The sequence below is a fragment of the Zingiber officinale genome, chromosome 5A (genome assembly GCF_018446385.1).
Source record: "Zingiber officinale cultivar Zhangliang chromosome 5A, Zo_v1.1, whole genome shotgun sequence".
Lineage (NCBI taxonomy): Eukaryota > Viridiplantae > Streptophyta > Magnoliopsida > Zingiberales > Zingiberaceae > Zingiber > Zingiber officinale.
Window position 1 is genome coordinate 144,188,821 of NC_055994.1, and position 23,192 is coordinate 144,212,012.

The following is a 23,192-nucleotide window of genomic DNA, read 5'->3' on the forward strand; positions in this document are numbered from 1 at the left end:
TTGTTGTTGTGGTTGGACAAAGGAGAAAAAGAGTTGCTTGTATTGGTTGCTTGCTAAAAAAACAAATGCAAGATCATTAGTTTTGAGAAAAACATAGAAGAGAAGATAGGGAGGAAGAAGCAAAAGAGGAGAGCTTTACTTCTTCATTAGCAACCTCTTCTAGCTTCGGTGAACTCAACAACGACACAAAAAGAACAAGGGAAGGCATAACAAAACTATTCTTCCGGTGCTAACAAAATCCTAGAATACACGAGAAGAGGAAGAAAATACGAGAGCTACTTTTGTTTCTGGAAGAGGCTAGCAGTTGATGTTGCGTTTCTTACTTGTTAGAGAAGAGAAAGGAGAAGAAAGAGAACTTTTCTACTTGAGAAGAGAAGAAGAAAAAATTATAGGTTTATGACCGTTAGGAGAAGGAATGCGAAGAAGGAAATGAGGAAAAGACGAAGTTGGGAAAATTAAAAGAGAGGGATAGGCGAAGGCATGATAGTGGCATAAGCACAGCGAGAGCTGCCCGCATGCTTAGGGAGAAAAAAAGAGGGAAGAAAAAGTTTCCTTAAAAATACTCTAATTTATTTTAAACCAATCGAATCCGTTTAAATCTTGATCCTCTCCGAAAGCTGAATCAACGGACGCTAGGCACGTGGCACTCTCCAAGCGGCTGACGTAGATCTGCTGACTATCTGCCCGGACCTCCGGCGAACCTGCACAGAAGTCGGGCCGGGGAGGGGTTCCCGCCGCCGACCCTCCGACGCTCAAGTCAGGCAAAGCTCAACAAGAAAGTGGCTCCAAGAATCGTAGAATGCATACCTCCGGCGAAGAGTGAGGGCCTTTATATAGGGCCGTGGAGAAGCGAGTGCACACACACCGAGGTGTACACGTGCCCTTTCCCATACCGTAGTGTGGGCTTGTCAGAGGAGCTTACCTGACACCATACTGCTACAGTTTGGGCACGTCTCTGATGGGACAGCGGATCCTTCTGTCGTAGGATTCTGAGTATGGCCTGCACGTAGAACATGCCCGCTGTCAGAAAAAGATGTCCCTTGTCCTTTTCCCCTTACTCCCGACCGGGCGTCCGGCCGAACACATATAGCGGTCTACTTGGGAGACTCTTGGTAATGCGCTTTGTGGAGACTGTCAGCAGTATGTTACCTTATGTCTTCGGCCGAGCTTGCCATCCGCTCGGCCTTACCATCCTGTTCAACGAGCGCCGGGGCCCAACTTCCTGCCAGGGCGCCTTTTGCTATCAGTTAAACACCGGTCGGCCGGCCGGGCGGTCGACCCACCCTTCTCCGGTCGGCCACCTGCCCTTTGACTTCCACGTGGCGTTGACTCCCAAAACGAGGGTCCCCTGTTCTTACCGCCGGATCACTTGCCTCCCCTTCAAGTCTAGTCGAAGGAGGCGATTAGTCCGACTGACTGGACTGCGAGTCAAGCCGGGCGGCGCCTTCGTGCCATTATCCTCCGCTCAGCCTACCGCAGGGATGTCCTTTAAGGTTAGTCAACAGCAACATTCCTTGAACCTCCTCGTACTCTGCGCCAATCTTCGACATTAAGGTTGAGCATGCTCTCATTAAACGCTTCGAATGACTGAATGCCACGTGGCGCACTGTCGTCATCATACGACGGCGGTGGCGTGGTGCTTTGATGGGATCGAAGCGGTTTGAAATGGACGGTGCGATGCACGCTTTGATTCCCGTGAGCTGGATCCAACGGTGGAGGCCGCCCGGCCTCCACCCTATAAAATCTTCGTTTTCTCCTCCATCGCCTCACTCCTTCTTTCGCGTGCTCCTGATTATCCCTTGCGTTCTAGAGCTCCGGCGATCGTGTTCTCCTGCTTCCGTCAATCCCCGGTGTTCTTCCTTCGATCCTCCTTTTTCTCGTAAGGTTCTCCTCTCTTCTTTCTTGTTTCCGGTGCTTTCTTTACATTTCTTTCCCCAGTTTTCGCTCTCAGGGTACTCTTTTCGCTTGCTGTCGTCTTTCTCCTGCCTTTTTGCCTTTTCGATTTCTTCTGCTCGGACCATGACTAGTTCTTCTCATCCTGAAGACCAGTCCCTCGACCCATGGTACACTACCATGCAGTCACGATTCGACCAGCGTGACTTTGATATTCTAACCGATAATTTTGAAATCCCCGATGATTTTGAACTTCTTTTAGCATGTCCTTCCGCTCGGCCACACAGGCCGCCGCGCGGAGCTTTCTGTGTCTTCCGTGACCAATTTACTGCCGATCTGTGTTTCCCTATACATCCCTTCATTATAGATGTTTGTAACTTTTTTGGTGTTCCGCTCGGCAGTCTAGTACCCAACACCTTTCGCCTTCTTTGTAGTGTTGTCATTTTGTTCAAAATCCACAACATCCCCCTCCGACCGGAGGTTTTTTATTATTTCTATTACCCCAAGCAGTCCGAGCCGGGCACCTTCATGTTCCAAGCTCGGCCCGGCCTAGTCTTCTTTAATAAACTGCCTTCTTCTAATAAACATTGGAAGGAGTATTTTTTCTATATTCGTATGCCCGATCAGGCCAATTTCCGGACCAAGTGACAGGTCGACCTACCCACTCCTGAGCTGAAGAAGTTCAAGACCCGATCGGACTACCTCCATGCTGCAACTATGCTAGCCGGTCTGCGACTTGACATCAATAAGCTTCTTCACGAAGGAGTGATGTACATCTTCGGCCTGAGTCCCATACGGACTCCCCTTCCGAGCAGCTTTGGTAAGAATTTAACTTGGGCATATGCTTTGATTGCTAACTGATTTCTCTTCTTTCCTTTGTAGCGGACATCGTCATGGAGTCGGTAATGGCCTACATTTTGAAGAAAAAGGCGGCAGCGCTCGAAGCCGCGGCAGCAAAGGATATGGAGGCGCTCGGCATCCAGCCGGTCGGCTCACATGAAGGAGAGAGCGGGACTCATGAAGAGTCATCCGCTCAGGCCTCTCAGCAGAATGTGGCAAGCGGAGCCACCCCCAGCGGAGGACCAACTGTCCAAGAAGAAGGTTCCGCTCAGGAAGAGGGACAACCCGGCTCGAAGAGGCGCCGAGTGGAGACTCCACTTCGATCGGCTACGTCTGCCGTTCAACCGTCCGCCCGAGCTACTACACGTGCTCGCGGCAAGGCTCCAGAGGTCGAAGCTATTTCGTCTGACCGGACGCCCTCTGAATGGGACGAGCTGGTAGCCCCTATTGAGGCTATTCCGGTCAACACCCTTCTGCCCGCTCGTCAACCAGTCCAACGTTCAACCATCCGATCTCAGTTTTCGGCGCCGGCCTCTGATCCTCTTCCGACCGCCGGTCGGACGACCCCCGGTCGGACGACCCCCGATCATGGCCGCACTGTACGGGTCACTCTTCATCTCCTGACTGAAGAGCTGCTGCCAGAGGTCGACCGCCCAATCGCGCCCGAGCACACCATCACCTTGAAGGGGCCCCTAGCTGAGATGTGGGCCGACGCTCGGGCGCGTGTCGCGCTGATCCCCCTCCGAAATTTGGCCAATAGCCACATGCAGGAGGCCACGGGGGTAAGTTCGTTTTCTTCGAAGTTTGGTATGCATTATCTCCGCTCGGCCACGAACAACTTCTAATTTTTTATCGCCAGAGATGGGTGGAGGAGATAGCGATCTCCAACCGCCTGGCGATGGTGGACGAGGAATTAAGACAACTGAAGGCGGCTAGCGGTCCGTCCGGCTCTCAAGGCCCTTCGTATGCCGAGCTGCAAAAGGAGCTAAAGAAAGATCAAGATTTGTTGGCGGCCGAGCAGAAGAAGTCGGCCGATCAGGCCCATGCCGAGTCCGAGCGACAGGTCAAATCGCTCGACACAAAAATAACCCTGGCCACTACTCGTAAAAACACGGCCATCTCCGATTTGGAGAAAAAGAATGTGGAGGCTCGGGGCCTAGAGCAGAAAGTAAAGGGGCTGATGGACCAGCTCGATGGCGAGAAAGCAGGCTACTCGGCTGACGCACTGAAGCATATAGAAGAGCTGAAAACTCTGCAGGAGTCCCTCGACGCGTCTCAATTGGCCTTCAAAGAGTACCAAGAGACCGAGCCGAGCCGGGTCACCGCCCTGAGACAGAATTACATCTGCTCGCCCGAATTTTCAGAGAAGGTTTGCGAGCGGATGTACACTGCCTTTGACCTCGCCATGACCGCTACCACCGCATATTTGAAGTCCAAGGGGCAACTTCCCAAGTCCTTCGCCATCCCGGCTGCAGATCAAGTGGCGCTCCTGAACAACATTCCCAAGGACCTTTACAATTATATTGAGTAGACGCTTTTATATGTAATTAGGCCGCTAGGCCAAAAATGATCCTTTTTTGTACTTAAGCCACTCGGCTTAAAGTTTTATTTTTAATGCAATGCTTTCCTTTCGCGTACTTTGCCCCTTTGGCTAGCTAATATATGTGTTGTCCGCCCATCTATTATCACACCTCTAGCATCCGAAAGGGATTTTTACAAAGTATTTGGCGTGACCCTTCCGCTCGGCTAAATAGGTAATATTCCGCTTTGATAGCAGAGATCGCTCGCTATATGTCGATGAAGTACTTTTGGGTTCTAAGCCGAGCGGAACGTAGAAACGGTCGAACGATATTGACGGCGAGTTTCTTGGACACTTGCAGTCCTTTTTATTGGCCTCATCCGCTCGGAGGGTTTATAGACGCTGGCTCGTCTCTCGATTTTTAACGTCGGAGCTCGACGGTCTTCCGCTCAGAGGGTTTATAGACATCGGCTCGTCTCTCGATTTTTAACGTCGGAGCTCGACGGTCTTCCGCTCGGAGGGTTTATAGACGCCGGCTCGTCTCTCGATTTTTAACATCGGAGCTCGACGGTCTTCCGCTCGGAGGGTTTATAGACGCCGGCTCGTCTCTCAATTTTTAACGTCGGAGCTCGACAATCTTCTGCTCGGAGGGTTTATAGACGCCGGCTCGTCTCTCGATTTTTAACGTTGGAGCTCGACGGTCTTCCGCTCGGAGGGTTTATAGACGTCGGCTCGTCTCTCGATTTTTAACGTCGGAGCTCGACGATCTTCCGCTCGGAGGGTTTATAGACGCCGGCTCGTCTTTCGATTTTTAACGTCGGAGCTCGATGATCTTCCGCTCGGAGGGTTTATAGACGTCGGCTCGTCTCTCAATTTTTAATGTCGGAGCTCGACGATCTTCTGCTCGGAGGGTTTATAGACGCCGGCTCGTCTCTCGATTTTTAACGTCGGAGCTCGACGATCTTCCGCTCGGAGGGTTTATAGACGCCGGCTCGTCTCTCGATTTTTAACGTCGGAGCTCGACGATCTTCCGCTCGGAGGGTTTATAGACGCCGGCTCGTCTCTCGATTTTTAACGTCGGAGCTTGACGGCCTTTAAGGCTAACTTGAACACCGCCGTTCGGCGAAGCTATTTGTCATCCTTTTTATCATTTTTGTTGCCTGCATTACAAGTACATAGGCGATCAAAACGTATGCAAAATTACATCAGCACACCTCTTACCCAGCTCGGTACGGCTGGAGATGATTCGCGCTCCACGGTCGATCCAGCTGCCGCCCATCTTTATCTTCCAGATAATAAGCGCCCGAGCGTAGCTTTTCGATGATTTTGAAGGGGCCTGCCCAGGGAGCTTCCAGTTTGCCGACCTCGCCGACCGGCTTTACTTTCTTCCAGACAAGGTCACCAACTTGGAATGCTCTAGGGATCACGCGCCGGTTGTAATTCTGCTTCATTCTTTGTCGGTACGCCATCAGTCGGACGGACGCCTTGGCTCGCTCCTCGTCGACCAAATCCAGCTCCATGTTCCTTCGCTCGGCGTTGCCATCATTATAATTCTGGATCCGGACGGACTCGACGCCGACTTCGACAGGAATCACCGCTTCGCCGCCGTACACCAGATGGAAAGGCGTGACGCCTGTTCCTTCCTTTGGGGTCGTGCGGATGGCCCATAAGACGCCAGGCACTTCATCCACCCAGCTTCCTCCCAAATGGTCAAGCCGAGCGCGCAGAATACGAAGAATTTCCCGATTGGCTACTTCGGCTTGACCATTTCTTTGAGGATACACCACGGACGTGAAGTGTTGCTCGATGCCATAGCTTCTGTACCAATCTTCGAGCAACTTTCTCGTGAATTGCCGACCGTTGTCTGAAACAAGTCGACGGGGGATGCCGAACCGACAGATGATATGTTGCCAGATAAATTTCTTGACCATCTGCTCGGTGATCTTGGCTAGCGGCTCGGCCTCCACCCACTTGGAAAAATAATCAACCGCCACCAATAAAAATTTCCGTTGTCCGGTCGCCATAGGAAATGGACCCACAATATTCATTCCCCATTGGTCAAACGGACAAGACACAGTAGCTACCTTCATTTCTTCCGCCAGTCGGTGAGAGAAATTATGATACCTTTGGCAAGAAAGGCATGTCACGACAGTCCGAGCGACGTCTGCTTGTAAAGTTGGCCAGAAGTATCCGGCCAGCAGGATTTCCTTAGCCAGCGATCGTTCGCCCGGATGCCCTCCGCAGGATCCCTGATGCACTTCTTGGAGGATGTACGCCGCGTCTTCCGAGCTCACGTATTTCAACAGTGGGCGAGAGAAAGCCTTCTTGTATAGTTGGTCTCCAATGAGCGTGAACCGACCGGCTCTCCTCCTTAGTAGCTGGGCCTCATCCCGATCGGACGGTGTAGCACCCGAGCGGAGAAACTCCATGATGGGTGTCCGCCAGTCGCTCGGGAACGAGAGGCCCTCCATCCGGTCGACGTGCGCCACCAAAAATACTTGTTCAACTGGCTGTTGGATGGCGACCAGCGTTATTGAGCTTGCGAGTTTGGCTAACTCATCGGCCGCTTGGTTCTCCACTCGGGGTATCTTCTGGATAATAACCTCTCTGAAGTCGGCCTTGAGTTTCTCGAAGGCTTGAGCGTAAAGCTTGAGCCGAGCGTTGTTGATTTCAAAAGAGCCTGAGAGTTGTTGAGCGGCCAATTGGGAGTCTGAATGTAGCGTCACCCGTCCGGCCCCTACATGCCGGGCAGCCTGTAAGCCGGCTATAAGAGCCTCATACTCCGCTTCGTTATTTGTAACTCGATAATCTAGCCGGACGGACAAGTGCATCTTTTCTTCTTGAGGAGAGAGTAATAATACGCCAATCCCACTTCCGAGCCGAGTGGACGATCCATCCACGAATATTTTCCACATGGCTTTGGGTTCTGGCCTTTGTACTTCGGTGACGAAATCTGCCAAGGACTGTGCCTTTATCGCCGAACGGGGCTGGTATTGAATATCAAATTCGCTCAACTCCGTTGTCCATTTGATGAGCCGCCCGGACGCTTCTGGATTCAACAACACTCTTCCCAATGGGTTGTTCGTCCGGACGATGACAGTATGAGCCAAGAAATAGGGACGGAGGCGCCGAGCGGCGAGGACCAAAGCGAAAGCCAGTTTCTCGAGCCCAGTGTAGCGAGATTCAGCATCTTTTAAAATATAGCTCAGAAAATATACAAGCTCTTCTCCGCTCGCCCTTACTAGTGTCGAACCGACGGCTTGCTCGGTTGAAGATAAGTAGATACAAAGTGGCTCACCCGCAGCTGGCTTGGCTAGTACCGGAAGAGAATTCAAATATGTCTTCAGATCTTCGAACGCCCGATCGCATTCTTCGTCCCAGTGAAACTTGGTGGCTTTGCGCAAGATTTTGAAAAAAGGCAGGCTCCGATCGGCAGTCTTGGAGATAAATCTGGACAGGGCAGTTATCCGACCGGTCAAGCGCTGCACTTCCCTCAGATTTCTTGGGGGCGGCATATCTTGTAAGGCTTTCACTTTGCTGGGATTTGCTTCAATGCCCCGTTCGGTCACTATGTAACCCAAGAAACGCCCTCCTTTTGCTCCGAACAGGCACTTCTGAGGGTTTAACTTAACGCCATATTTCCACAGCGTTCGGAAAGTTTCCTCCATATCTTTAAAGAGGTCGGCCGCTCGGACGGACTTGATAAGAATGTCATCCACATATACTTCCAGATTTCGCCCGATCTACTCCTTGAACACTTTGTTCATCAAGCATTGATAAGTGGCTCCCGCGTTCTTCAATCCGAACGGCATTACATTATAGCAGTAGGTGCCATCGGCTGTAACGAAGCTGACTTTTTCTTTATCTTCCCTGGCGAGCGACACTTGATGATATCCCTGATAAGCGTCGAGCATGCATATCAACTCGCAGCCGGCCGTAGAGTCCACCAGTTGATCGATCCGGGACAGGGGATAAAAATCCTTTGGGCACGCCTTGTTAAGGTCCCGGAAATCGATGCACACTCTCCACTTGTTGCCGGGCTTGGAGACAAGCACCACATTCGCCAACCAGCTCGGGAACTGGACCTCGCGTATGTGGCCGGCCTCCAGGAGTTTCTCCACCTCCGCTCGGATGATGGCATTCTGTTCGGCGCTGAAATCCCTCTTTCTCTGCTTCACTGGCCGAGCATCCGGTCGGACATGGAGCTCATGCTGCGCTATACTTGGTGAAATTCCGGGCAGCTCATGCGTCGACCAGACGAAGACATCATGGTTTCTCTGGAGGCATTGGATCACTTCCTCCTTCTCGCTCGCCTCTAGATCGGACGCGATGAATGTCGTGGCCTCCGATCGGGTCGGGTGAATTTGCACTTCCTCTTTTTCTTCATAAATCAAAGAGGATGGCTTTTCAGTGATAGCGTTCACCTCGATCCGGGGCGTCTTCCGAGCGGCATTGGCTTCTGCTCGGACCATCTCGACGTAACATCGCCGAGCTGCTAGTTGATCTCCTCGTACTTCTCCCACTTTGTCCTCGACGGGGAACTTGATCTTCTGGTGGAAGGTGGAGACAGCCGCTCGAAATTCACTGAGAGCTGGTCGTCCCAATATGACGTTGTATGCTGACGGAGAGTCCACCACGACGAAGTTTGCAGTACGCGTCCTTCTGAGCGGCTCCTCTCCCTGCGAAATAGTCAATCGGATTTGTCCGACCGGCTGAACTTCGTTGCCCGTAAACCCGTAAAGGGGGGTTGTCATGGGCAGCAACTCGGCTCGATCAATTTGCAGTTGATCGAATGCCTTTTTGAATATGATATTGACCGAGCTTCCTGTGTCAATAAAAATGCGGTGAATAGTGTAATTGGCTATTACCGCTTTGATGAGAAGAGCATCGTCGTGGGGAACTTCAACCCCTTCCAAGTCCCTGGGCCCGAAACTAATTTCGGGTCCGCTCGCCCGTTCCTGGCTGCAGCCGACCGCAAGGATTTGGAGCTGCCGGACGCTCGCCTTCCTTGCTCGGTTGGAATCTCCTCCGGTCGGACCACCAGCTATGATGTTGATTTTGCCTCGGGAAGAGTTGTTTCTATTCTCTTCTTCCCGAGCGGACGGTCTAAGCCGCTCCCTAGACATTCGAGGATTGTCTTCACGCCTTGGAGTATGCTGTCGCTCGGGAGTTTATCTTTGTCGGCGATCAGATATAGTCCAATCGGCTCCGTGAGTTCTCTGTCACCTATCGGACGATGGCGATCAGCGGCCGATACTCCGAGGAACGGGATGGGCGATCAAGGGAAGCCTCCGACAATCTCTGGTGTTGTGCGTGTCCGTCTAGTGGAATGAGCAAAACATAGGAGTCCATTTCTTCTTTTGCTTGGGCCGTTCGTCTGCTACTTCTTGGACATGAGATCTTGGATGATGAGAACGAATTGCCTCGGCCCGCGGTCCCCTGGGCGGCTGATGAGCAATGTGAGGCTTCCGCTCGGCAGGAGGAGCCCTCTCAGTCGGGATTTCCTTTCTTCGTGACACTTGGGTTTCCTCCACGTTGATGTATTCGTTGGCCCGGTGCAGCATATGGTCGTAGTCTCGAGGTGGTTTCCGTGTAACGACCCGGCCCTCTTGGCCCATTTGGCGGCCCATTTGGCGACCCTCGGGTCGTCGACCGTCGGCCCTTATGTCGTCGGCCCATTTGGCGACCTCTCATGTCATCGACCGATGACCCTTGGCCGTGCCGTTACTCACTAGGACTTTCCACCCCTGGTCAGTGGATTTTTGCCTCCCTCAGGATTCGAACTCTAAACCTCCAGGCTTAAGTAGTAGAGTTTATGAATCACGGTGAAGAATCTCACTTGTTAGATTCATAAACTCTACTTTCGGAGGTTTAGAGTTCAATCGAGGAGGCAAAACCATCGACTGTGTGGAAAGTCCTAGTGAGTACGACGGCAAGGTCATCGGTCGATGACATGAGAGGTCGCCACCACGGGGCCGCCAAATGGGCCAAGAGGGACGAGTCGTTACAATAAAAAGGCGCCTTTTATTGTAACGACCCGGCCCTCTTGGCCCATTTGGCGACCCTCGGGTCATCGACCGTCGGCCCTTATGTCGTCGGCCCATTTGGCGACCTCTCATGTCATCGACCGACGACCCTTGGCCGTGTCGTTACTCACTAGGACTTTCCACCCCTGGCAGTGGATTTTTGCCTCCCCCAGGATTCGAACTCTAAACCTCCAGGCTTAAGTATTAGAGTTTATGAATCCTGGTAACCAAGTGAGATGATCTCACTTGGTTAAGGGTCGTCGGTCGACGACATTAGAGGTCGCCAAATGGGCCGACGACATAAGGGTCGACGGTCGACGACCCGAGGGTCGCCAAATGGGCCGCCAAATGAGCCAAGAGGGCCGAGTCGTTACAATAAAAAAATCTCACTTGGTTACCAGGATTCATAAACTCTAATACTTAAGCCTGGAGGTTTAGAGTTCGAATCCTGGGGGAGGCAAAAATCCACTGCCAGGGGTGGAAAGTCCTAGTGAGTAACGGCACAGCCAAAGGGTCGTCGGTCGACGACATGAGAGGTCGCCAAATGGGCCGACGACATAAGGGCCGCCAGTTGGGCCGCCACAAGGGTTGCCCAAGAGGCCAAAGGGTCGGGTCGTTACATTCCGAATGAGCGATCGGAAGAAATCCCCATCCACGAGGCCTTGTGTGAAGGCATTCATCATGGTCTCCGAGGTGGCTGTTGGAATGTCCATGGCCACCTGGTTGAACCGCTGGATATAGGCTCGGAGCAATTCCCTGGGCTCTTGTTTGATGGCGAATAGGCTGACACTCGTCTTCTGGTAGCGCCGACTGCTGGCGAAGTGGTGGAGGAAGGTCGTACGGAAGTCTTTGAAGCTTGTGATAGATCCATCCGGCAACCTCCGAAACCACCGTTGAGCCGATCCAGAGAGGGTGGTGAGGAAAACCCGACACTTCACCCCATCTGTGTATTGATGCAGGGTTGTCGTGTTATCAAACTTACCTAAATGATCATCCGGGTCGGTGGTTCCATTGTATTCACCGATCGTCGGAGGCACATAGTGCTTGGGCAGAGGGTCTCGTAGAATAGCCTCTGAAAATTGGCGGTTGATCCGCTAGGGCGATGCGTCCGCTCGGGCGATGCGTCCGCTCGGGGGGCTTTCCCTTTTTGTTATCTCGTCTTGGCATTTCATCCGAAGAAGATCCCCGATCTCGATTAGTTGTTGTGGCTTCAAGAGTACGGAATAGGGCCCGATGGAATGCAACGGTGGCCTGAGGTGCTTCCGCTCGGCCGCCTGATGCTGATGTTGCTTGCTGCTCTGCCCGCTCATCTTGTGACTTTTGTCTCTGTTCCATAAGCTTGGTGGCTCTTGTCTCGATCAAAGCGTCGAGTTCCTCCGTGGAGAGCATCACCGAGTGCTGTCGTCCAGCTTCGTCCATTGCTTCCGATCGGATGCAGGAGCGTTTCCCACAGACGGCGCCAAATTGATCCTGCCCGAAAGTTGAATCAACGGACGCTAGGCACGTGGCGCTCTCCAAGCAGCTGACGTAGATCTGCTGACTATCTGCCCGGACCTCCGGCGAACCTGCACAGAAGTCGGGCCGGGGAGGGGTTCCCGGCGACGACCCTCCAACGCTCAAGTCAGGCAAAGCTCAACAAGAAAGTGGCTCCAAGAATCGTAGAATGCATACCTCCGGCGAAGAGTGAGGGCCTTTATATAGGGCTGTGGAGAAGCGAGTGCACACACATCGAGGTGTACACGTGTCCTTCCCCATACCGTAGTGTGGGCTTGTCAGAGGAGCTTACCTGACACCATACTGCTACAGTTTGGGCACGTCTCTGATGGGACAGCGGATCCTTCTATCGTAGGATTCTGAGTATGGCCTGCACGTAGAACATGCCCGCTGTCAGAAAAAGATGTCCCTTGTCCTTTTCCCCTTACTCCCGACCGGGCGTCCGGCCGGACACATATAGCGGTCTACTTGGGAGACTCTTGGTAATGCGCTTTGTGGAGACTGTCAGCAGTATGCTACCTTATGTCTTCGGCCGAGCTTGCCATCCGCTCGGCCTTACCATCCTGTTCAACGAGCGTCGGGGCCCAACTTCCTGCCAGGGCGCCTTTTGCTATCAGTTAGACACCGGTCGGCCGGCCGGGCGGTCGACCCACCCTTCTCCGGTCGGCCACCTGCCCTTTGACTTTCACGTGGCGTTGACTCTCAGAACGGGGGTCCCCTGTTCTTACCGCCGGATCAAATCTTAAACTTGATTTGATCATAATTTGACCAAATCAACTCTAAATGAATTATAATTTGAACCAACATAATTCTTATTTCTGCACCTACTCGGTGGATTTAGTTTGAACCCGATCTAATTTTAATTTAGCGTCCTCACTTCATGTTCTATCATTTAGTTCATCGGTTTATTAGTATATATTTTATTTTTAATATTAATACTTAACTCCAAGTCATAATATTTCCTCGTAAAAGTGATACTAATGGATATCTTAAATAGAGTGCTTTCTAGATATCTTAAATAGAGTGCTTTCTAGATATGTGATCAATTTTTTCGATGATAAGATGGTGAATTGATTGGTCAAAATTATATATATATATATATATATATATATATATATATATATATATATATATATATATAAAGGATGTGAGATATATTCATTCGCATGAGACTTTTTTAGTTTGAACCCGATCTAATTTTAATTTAGCGTCCTCACTTCATGTTCTATCATTTAGTTCATCAGTTTATTAGTATATATTTTATTTTTAATATTAATACTTAACTTCCAAGTCATAATATTTCCTCGTAAAAGTGATACTAATGGATATCTTAAATAGAGTGCTTTCTAGATATGTGATCAATTTTTTCGATGATAAGATGGTGAATCGATTGGTCAAAATTATATATATATATATATATATATATATATATATATATATATATATATATATATATAATCAACGACAAGGTGGTGAATCGATCGGTCAAAATTACGGCATATATATATCTATATATATATATATAAAGGATGTGAGATATATCCATTGGCATGAGACCTTTTGGGGAGAGCCGAAAAGTAAAGTCATGAGGGCATAGACCAAAAATGAACAATATCATGTCATTGTAAAAATATATGAATATCCTTCGATCTCAGCAAATGGTATCAGAGTCATGGTCTGTATCAGATGTCATGTGGGGTGACCTTGAATCAGAGCCGGCCCTGATCCAGGGCTACTGGGGCACCTGCCCAGGGCCCAAAAATACTTGGGGATTATTATTATTATTATATAATTTTTTTTTCTAAAATCTACTTTTTCTCTTTTCGCCGAAGCTTTCACCGAAGCACTGTTCTCTTCGCTGAAGTCCTCCCCTCGCCCCTCACCGAAGGCCGAAGCAACGAAGCCCCATCTCTCTCGCCCTCGCGGAAGCCCTCCCTCGCTATGCCTTCCCTCCCTCGTCGCGACAACTATGAACCCTCTCTCAAAGGTGCCCTACATCGGTGAGACGAGGCTCTCTTCCGTTGTTGATTTTCCGCACTGTGCCCAACCCTCCCTCTCTGCGATGAAGCCCCCTTGTTGTTGCCAATAAAATCTCATGCTTTTTATTTTTTTTGTTAATCATGTTTCGTTTCTCCACAAATTGACAGTTTCTGTGCCATTCATTTTTAGGTCTTAATCGGCCCTTTCTTTCGATTGGTCACTATCACTTTAAGCAATCGATTTTCGCCATACTAATCCAGTTATTGCATCAATTTTTACTATTCTTTTTCACCGTTTCTTTTATTGTTGCTCCAGATTAGGGATTTGGTTGCATTGTTCCTTTCCAATTGCTTATTTTGATATGGGATCTGACATCTGAGTATTTTCAAATTTAAAAAATTTGTATTCTAGTAGATTGTTCGAGACCTTTGTTTGCATGGTATTAACTTGATAGCACTTCAAATCCTGTGATTCCTACTGTTATTGCTACATAGTTAATATATGTAATTTGAAGAAAATTGATAATTTCACTCTAGGTTTAGTATTTTTTAGAACCTTATTGTTTTGAATCATATTTGAGGGAAAAGTGTGCAGTAAGTTCATTTAGATAAATATATAAAAAGAGAAAGAGATGTGATGTGGAACTAAATTCAAAAGCTGTGGTATGTAGATTCATCTCATAATTTTCAACCAACTCCAACTATTCTCACCTGTAAGCTAGTAAATATTTGATGAAGGACACAATGTGGAGTGGTCGCATATGTATCATGCAAGCCTTTTGACCTTGTTTGCATTTGATCTTTATTGTTTCAGGTGTGAATTGTCCGATTTTACTAATTTTCATAACAAAACTTCATGTCAACATAATACTGTCATGCTCATTTCTAGGAATTAATTTGCTATGGTAACAATTTTATTTACTTATTACGGGTTGTTACCTCATCTAAACATCATTACTTTTGGATCAATACTGTAATTCTTTACTCTTATGTTCGTTAGACCTTTGTGATGTCGTTAATATCATCTTGTGTGGTGGTTTTCTTAATTTTGAAACCAAATATTTTGCTTGATTGTATTAGATCACAAGCCTTTAATCTATTTAAGCAGAAGATATATGATTAGTTTATTCACTTATTTCAATACCATATTGAGATCGTGCAACTCAAATTTGATTTTATGGTAAATAAGTACCATTTGGTGGCACTTATCCTTTTGTAGGATATCATATGTAGCAGGTATATACATTAATATTGGGTTGGAATAATAAAATTCTTTTGACTTAAGAAAGTTTTAAGTAGCTTTTATTCTTTCGTGTTTCATTTACATCATGTTATTATTTGTTTACATTTGAATCCATGAGTTGTTTTAATTGATTAGTTGAAGTTGGAAGTTGGAACTTGAAACCAATGTTATGAAGGAATTGGTGACGCAGATATGTTAGACTATCCTTGTTTTTTTTTCTTCTCTGACTGAAGAAGAAAAAAAGTAAATGATTTAAATTGAGATTGATAAAAATTAATTATAAATTTTTCTTTTCTATCAATGTTCTTTTGCTAAGAATTCAAGTGATTGTATGTTGTAAATACCTCTTGTATTATGAATAAATTGATTATAAATAAAATTTTTATTCTTGATAAAAATGTGTTAGAATGATAGAAATTTATACGTAATTAAAAAAGGAGCACCTATCTTATTATAAAAGACCATCTTAGAGCTAAAAGTTTTCTTATCACATTTCAATAAATAAATTTTTATAGATTAAAATAATTATTATTTAGATTGATGAAATGATAGAATTGATGTATTATTAATAGTTTCGCCCAGAGCCTTTAGACAATTAAGACCGGCTCTGCCTTGAATGAAGTTGAGGGTATGTCCGAAATAAGTCAAGGTAACCGCATACTTATGGGAAGGCTCCGTAGTAGGTCAGAGTAATCGGATGCTTGTCGGGAGGTTTGAGCTATAAAAATAATTGTGGTCTTTTGTTTGAAAGAAGTGTTTAAAAGGATACGGGAAACTAAGAACAAAGTCATATATGATGGTATTGCGAAGATATCTCATAACAGACAACCTAATAATTTAATATCCCAAATTTATTATTCTACGGAGAAGATAATTTGCAATGCGCTGATGAATTGAGCAGTAAATGCGTGCGAGACTGCATAAACACCCTGCGCTAGCTGCATGGGTGCTTAAGAATATGTTGGCTCCCATGGTGCGTGGTGAGATCGTGATTGAGAGGTGAACGCTAGAGGAGGACGAGGCGAATAATATTCATGAGGCGATACGTTCATATATGGTCGTCTAATTATATCATATGTTTAAATAATTCGAGAGGCGATACAATGAATATATGAGAATTGAAAGATATTATTGCTTGATTTATCTGTATAATTTTTTCTTTTATGTGTTTTATTTTTATATAATCCGATCGATATAATCATTATAAATGAAAGAGATGAGTTGTTCACTTGAGGCTAGCTAGGCAACTACTTGCATGAACACAGATTGTATTATCCACTAGATTTTTTTTCAAAAAAAAAATCAAGCATTGTTTGTTTGCCTACGAATCAATTTTAATATTCACACAAGAAAAAGACATATATATATATATATATAGACGAAAGAATGTATACGCCATTCGTGTCATTGGATAATATTAAGTAGCTAGCTAGAAGCTTTTAGGGCATCCTCTAATAAATATACAATAGACTATACGACGATACGACTTGAGGTGGCCATCTAATTTGATGGGATAAGGAAGGTCGTATCGCTTTCTATGAATGAGGATGAACATGAGGCAGCTCAGTTGTCGCCTTCCTCTTTGCTGTACCTTAGCTTGCTTCGTCTCGTAAGCATGCACATGTGCATGTTTTCCTTGTCTTTCACCCCCATTCTTTAGTAGCATATCTATCTAAGCACAATGACTCTTGTCATACTTTTAGCATTGGAAATATAATTAAAATTTTACATTAAAAGTACTTTTTAATGAAAAAAAATCATGAATTTATAAATAAAAGATATCTATAATGGTATGAGATATTTTTGATGGAGTCCATAAATAAATCTATAAGAGTTTATATTTAAAATAGACAATATCATACTATTATAAAGATATATAAATTCTTTTGATCATAATAAATAGTATCTGAGTTATGATCTAGATCGAACTGAGTGAAATAAATGACCTTAAATGAAGGAGCTGGGGACTCCCAGAGAAATAAACTCTAAGCGAAAAGTCTAAAGGAGGTCAAATGCTTGATGGAAATCCTGGATCAGTAAACTCTAGGGGGTGAAAAGTTCAAGAATGTAAAGGGTGACCGGATAGCTTGATGGAAATCCTGGAGGTGTTCGTATGCTTGACGAAAATTCTGGGAGAGTGAACCCTAGGTAGTGAAAAGTCCAACCAAGTCAAGGGCACCCCGTTGCCTTGGCTAAAATCTTGGGAGTGATCGTATGTTTGGCAAAAATCCTCATAAGTGAGCACTAGGAGGTGAAAAGTCCAAGTATATTAAGGATGACTGCATGCCTTGGCAAAATTCTAGGGGTAATCGGATGCTTGGCGAAAATCTTGGGAGAATTGAACATTAGGTGGTGAAAAATTCAAACAGATCAAGGATGACTTAGCAAAAAATCCTTGGGGATCCTTGGGAGTGAAATGAAAATCTAAATAAATCAAGGGTGGTCGGATGTTTAACGAAAATACCGAGGGTGCAAACTTTAGATGGTGAAAAGGTCTTAAAAGAGAGGAGTAATCTCGATTAGTCGAATGTTAAAGAGAAAATGGTTAAAAATATAATAAAAAATGATTAAAAATATAATCGAAGTATCATATTTCTAAAATGTATGAAAATCATCATAAATTTATAGGATTGAAGATATCTTCAATTTAAGGTAAAACTCAAAAAAAAATTACCAAACACAAACAAGTTCCATACATAATGTAGAAAACCATGAGATTGAATTTAAGTAACTCCTCATCTTATTTTATTAAAAAAATATTAATGATTGAGTAGATGAATAATACATTTTAAACCAATAACAAATAGTCACTAAAAATATTTAAAAAAAAATGCAATAAAAAATTGGCCTTTTTATAAATTTTATTATATTTCTCTCTCTTTTAGTGTCTTTATAAAATAACATCATTTCCTTTTTAAAATTGTGATTTCATTGGTAATTTTTCATGGTCTCTTGAGCAATAAAAACAATGATGTTGTATTTTTTTTAAAAAAAATAATTTTTAATAATTAAAATACGAGTACATAGCCAACTAATATATTGAGTGTACTTATAAGAAATCAAATCATTTTTTCCCTTTTTATTTTTAGTATGGATAAACTACTAAAGTATTTTGAAAAAAAAAACACACACACTTATGCCTACAGAAGTTCGGACATGAACACATTATATTTTTGATGTAATAATTAAAGGTCTAATTTCGTAGAAACTTAAGATTTGAAATTCACCCTACACTGTCCATGCATCTGAATTTACCTCGTTTAATATCTGATCCTATCGGGAAGTGGAGAAGACGAACCTACCGGAATGACGTGTCTGGAAAGTTGACCGCACCCCATGACCTGGTGGTGAGCTGTCTTTCGCATTGACCAAGTCGTCCGAAGTCTTTTGGTCAACAACACCAGCAACCAGCAACCGGGTTACCCCGATCCCTGGTACCTTGATGCTCGAGGTGGGTTCCGCGAACATATGAGCAACCTGATAACAATAGAGAAATAAATGCACGAATAAGAAGTACGAGAACATACCCTGACCCCGGGGGGCGCCCTCGGATGGGTCGGTGAGCTGATCGCGATGCTGATCCAGTTGTCTTGGCCCGGATGAGTAGATGGATGTGACCTAGCTGGGGAGCCGGATCTAAGAGCGATGCCCTGGAATCCAGTGCGACAGGGCTCCAGAAAGACAACACGTAGGTCGAGTACGATAACGGCTCGTAGGTCGGTGCACGACACACAGACCCGATAATACGACACGCAAGCCGGATAACAACAACCCACAATCATAATAGCGATACGAAGAGTAAAATACAGCGGCTCGATGGTCGGAACCACATCAGCTCGCAGGCCGAACATCATCTCGACCCGAAGGTCGGGGTAAACAAACTTGAGCACTTCAGACTGCAGCTGTCCGGAGGGTGACGGCGGACGGTTGCACCGATGGTGGCGGCGGATAGCTGCCCGGAGAGCAACGGCAGACGGCTGCCTGAGAGCGACGACGGGCGGCTGCTTGGAGAGCGACGGCGGGCGCTTGCCTGGGGAGCGACGGCGGGCAGCTATCGGGAGAGCGACTGGGGGCGGCTGCCGGGAGAGCGACGGGGGGCGGCTGCCGGGAGAGCGACGGCGGGCGGCTGCCGGGAGAGCGACGGCGGGCGGCTGCCGGAAGAGCGATGGTAGGCAACCGCCTAGAGAGCGACGGCAGGCGGCTGCCTGGAGGCGATACCCGCTGTAGTCGCCGGCAACGATCACTAGAAGTGTCGACGGCGGTGGCGGAGGTGTCGGTGGCTACTAGAGACGCTAGCGGTGGCTACTGGAGACGCTGGCGACGGCTGTGGTAGCCTCCGGAAGCGGCAGTGACGGTGGGGGAGGCCGGTTGCAGTTGGAGGTGGCGTTGGCCGGAAGCGACGGTGCCTGTCGCTAGAGGTGGAGGCCTGGAGAACTCACCGTGGTGCTTAGCGGCGGAATGCTGCTTGCGCGAAGAAAGGAAGAGGAGGTGGTGGCCAATGACTGGCGCCGGTGAAGAAGGAGCAGACGATGCTGGCGGTTAGGTCGCGGTGGTGTGGAGCCACGGCTCGACAGCGGCGGAGCCTCGTGATGCGCCGGCAGTAGCGGCGAGAGGCACCGATGTTGAGAGAGAAAGGAGGAGGTGGCCCGAGGACGCTCGTCGCCGGCGGATCTCTTTAGTGTTGATGACGATGGACCAAGAAGAAGCTCTTTCTTCTTCCCCAAGTGGCGGCGGCGGAACCAGACCTCCCTAGTGGCAACGCTGCGGAGAAGAGAAAAGGAGTTATAAGAGAGGAGGAGGGGAGCGCCGGCGGCTTTGTCAGCGCCGGCGAAGGGTGCGAGAGGGAGAAAACGCTCCTTCGTTGGCGGCGGCCTCCATTTTTTTCCTCTCTATGAACCGTGCTTTAAGCACTAAAATCCTAAAGGAATTAACCCTTGAAAGGACAAAAATGCCCCTTCCCTCTCCTTAATTCCTCTCATGCCCTAAACTATATCTGGATCAATACCCTTGGAGCTGACTATAGGGCCATTGGGGTGGTGAATCAAAAATCATGAAAAAAAAACTTAAGAGAATTCTTATTGCTAAAATTTTAGACCACAAGCATTCGAGATAGCAAACTCATAGGGGAGCTCATGCCCACCATGCAATCAAAGCCAAGTCCCACAAAATTATCGTCACGAGATAGCGACCGATTGTGCCACCATGATTAGATAGTGATTATTCTCCTCGGATGTGTCTAGTGACTAGCGCATGAGATGTTGTCTCAATGAGGTCAGGAGTTTGAATCTTGGTAAAACTGAGATAAATGTCTCCCTTATGTACTAGTCACTATTCCAAAGGTTAGTAGCTGTCCGTGATTTATCTCTTCCGTGTTAACTCTGAGACGGATTGATGGGAGCACTGGAGGCGAACGTATTCACCTTTGCCATAATGATCAAATAGTGATTATTCTCACGGCGTAATTGAGTTGGTACTTAAATGATAAATTTATATCAATGAGCAAAAATTTGAGTCAGTCAGTGGTTGTCCCATGACATACTGAGTTGGTAATTAAATGATAGACTTGTATCGATGAGCAAGAGTTTAAATCGAAACTGCGACAATCTAGTCTAATCACTTATCATTAGCTATAAAGTCAAGGCCAAGAGATAGCAACTGGCCATTGCAATCGTGACCGCTTGGCCACGAAGTTGCAACCGTGATTGTCTGGCCTCAATTTTCATGATCAATCGTGATCACTTAGCCGCCAACCAAGAGCCATCACAATTTCGTGGTATTTTAGTCAATAAAAAAACTAATTAGTTTTTTTGAGTAGTTTTTAAAATTAGATAGGTTATATAGTAAATTGCATCGTTTTCATAATTAACATAAAAAAAAATATCTTTTTTGTCTGTTAGTCAAGCTATTTCTAACAACAAATATGTAAGAATACAATATGTATTTATATTTGAGCATTAAAGTAAATAAGAAATAATATCATAGAATATATAATAGGGTAAAAAAATTATTTAAGAATTTTGTGCAAATGGATGTTTTAATTTTGTTTTTGCAACTTAACTATAAATATTAATCAATTGATTGCTATTGGAGCAAAGTAATATTGCTATCCCAAACGTAGCCATCAGAATTCAGGAATTAAATAGCTAAAGACAAGGACCTCCTCATCAAACTAATCTTCAAGAACACTCATCTATGCAACTCCTCCTACGTTTCAGGATTTATCTTCTTTTACATAATCCGAGAATTAACTAAGATAAATAACCACCTTTTACTACAGAAGATCACCGATCTATGCACTAGTTGCAATTTCAAATATTAATTTACAAAACAAAAGGACTAAATGTGCTTAACAGCAATCAATAGCACTTTAAACGAGATTTTAATATATATATATATATATATATATATATATAAAGCCATCAAAGAAGTGCCATTTGCGAAAAAACCATCTTAAATTTGGTTATTATTTACGCCATTAGTGCATCTTCTTGGAGAAGAGAGCCATGAGGCTAAAAAGGCCTCTGCCGGTTCGCTCACGCGCGGTCACCCCATCCTTATCGTCACCCCCGCAGTTCCGTTGCCCACCGCGGTACCCGATGCCCGTGTTCAGCATCCGCGCCCCGGCCCCGGCGTTCGCTTTCCTGCCACCGGCGGTGATCTTATCTCTCTCCCTGTGCTCGGGCCGCCGGATCTGCCAAACCGGGCTGGCCCGGCCCACCAGGACGCCTCCGGGCCGGCCCGGGCTCGCGGCCCACCTCCTTCCGCCCGGCGCCGCCGAGGCGTTGTGGTGCTTCGACGACTCCCCCCGGGAGTTGCTCCTCGAGCAAGGGGCGCTGCTCGCCCTGCGGCCGGAGGCCGACGCCGGCGGCCGGACGGCGCTCCCGGCGGATCGACTCCGCGAGAAGGGCCAGATGTTGATGTTAAGCTCGGCGACGGCGCCCCCGTCTCCGCCCTTCCGATCTTTGCGCCGCTCCTTCTCCTCGGCCGGCTTCTTCTCCCCGACGCGGAAAATGTCCTTCCACCGCTTCGACCCCGTGGTCGGGGAGCAGGAGATGGAGGTCGTGAGCTCGGCGGTGGGAGGCGGCCGAGGAAGGGGGGAGGCCGGATCCGGCTCAGGCTTCGATTTGGGACGACCACGCGGGGCGTCGGTTTCGGAGTCGAGGTGAGGGCGAAGGGAGAGGTGGTGGAGAGGGAGGAGAACCCCGTCAGCAAAGAGCTCGTCAGCAGTGAGAAGCGGCGGCGGCGGGTCGGCTACCGCCCAGAACTCAAACTCCGGAGAGGAGGCGGAGGCGCTGCCGATTCTCCTCGGGCTTCCTTCCATCTGGATTGAGAGAGAGAGAGAGAGAGAGGAGAGAGAGAGGGGATTAATGGATTTGGTTGGGAAAAGATTTAAAATACAAGGACACCGTTTTTTATATATATTTTAAATACGAATTTTTTATTATTTTTTATGGAGAACTTTACTGACCAATCAAGTCGAATTATTTATTCTTAAATTATATATTATAAAAATATAATTAATATTGTTTTCTTGTTGTGATGAATAAATTAGGACTCGATATTATATTCTTTAATTAGACCATAAGCGTAGAATATATATATTTTTTGTGTTATTAGATAAGTTTTAAAGAAAATGATAGTGAGGAGAAAAAAAGGGTCAAAAATCAACTTAGAGTCTTTATTTTTTTTTAATATGGTGTGTTTGCATTTTTTAAGACTCATCTCAGTAGTCTACACTAAAAGTAACAAAGTGTTAGTGTGTGCACTTATGTGCCAAGACACTCCTTATGTATTTTGTTGATAATTATTTAATAAAGGTAAGAATTTATCATTAATTATTTACTTTTCTGTACGTATATGATTAATGATAAAGTCCCACAGATTAATGGGTATATTAATCTGAAAATAGTCCTTGATCAGATAGATATCTAGAGGGGACATGGATATCTAGATCAACGCTGAGTATGACTAGGTCGAGATAGACCGGAGGGATGGATATCCAAGTTGTACTCGGGGGTGCCTTGAGTTTAGAGGTACACTGGACACGACCCGCTTAAAAGGAGACCACATATTAAGCATCATTGGTCTTTCCTTTTATGAACGAGTGTAACTGATCTTTTGACTTGAGACCTTCATTTATTCTATGCGTGGAGTTATGTGCTTTGACGTCGTTAAAATCAGTCTTTAATCGGATTATG

The 23,192-nt window shown here is 46.6% G+C and overlaps 1 protein-coding gene across 1 annotated transcript; it reads right to left on the reverse strand.

Annotated features, from left to right (window-relative positions):
• Window positions 1-21,469: 21,469 nt before the first annotated feature.
• LOC121980119 (translation initiation factor IF-2-like) lies at window positions 21,470-22,315 on the reverse strand. Its single transcript, XM_042532085.1, has one exon. The coding sequence runs from the start codon at window positions 22,313-22,315 to the stop codon at window positions 21,470-21,472; it is 846 nt and encodes a 281-aa protein (XP_042388019.1).
• Between the last annotated feature and the right edge of the window lie 877 nt (window positions 22,316-23,192).

What these genes read in the sequence shown, in the direction of transcription:
- LOC121980119 (XM_042532085.1), bottom strand. Translation starts at nt 22,315, where the DNA reads ATGGAAGGAAGCCCGAGGAGAATCGGCAGCGCCTCCGCCTCCTCTCCG.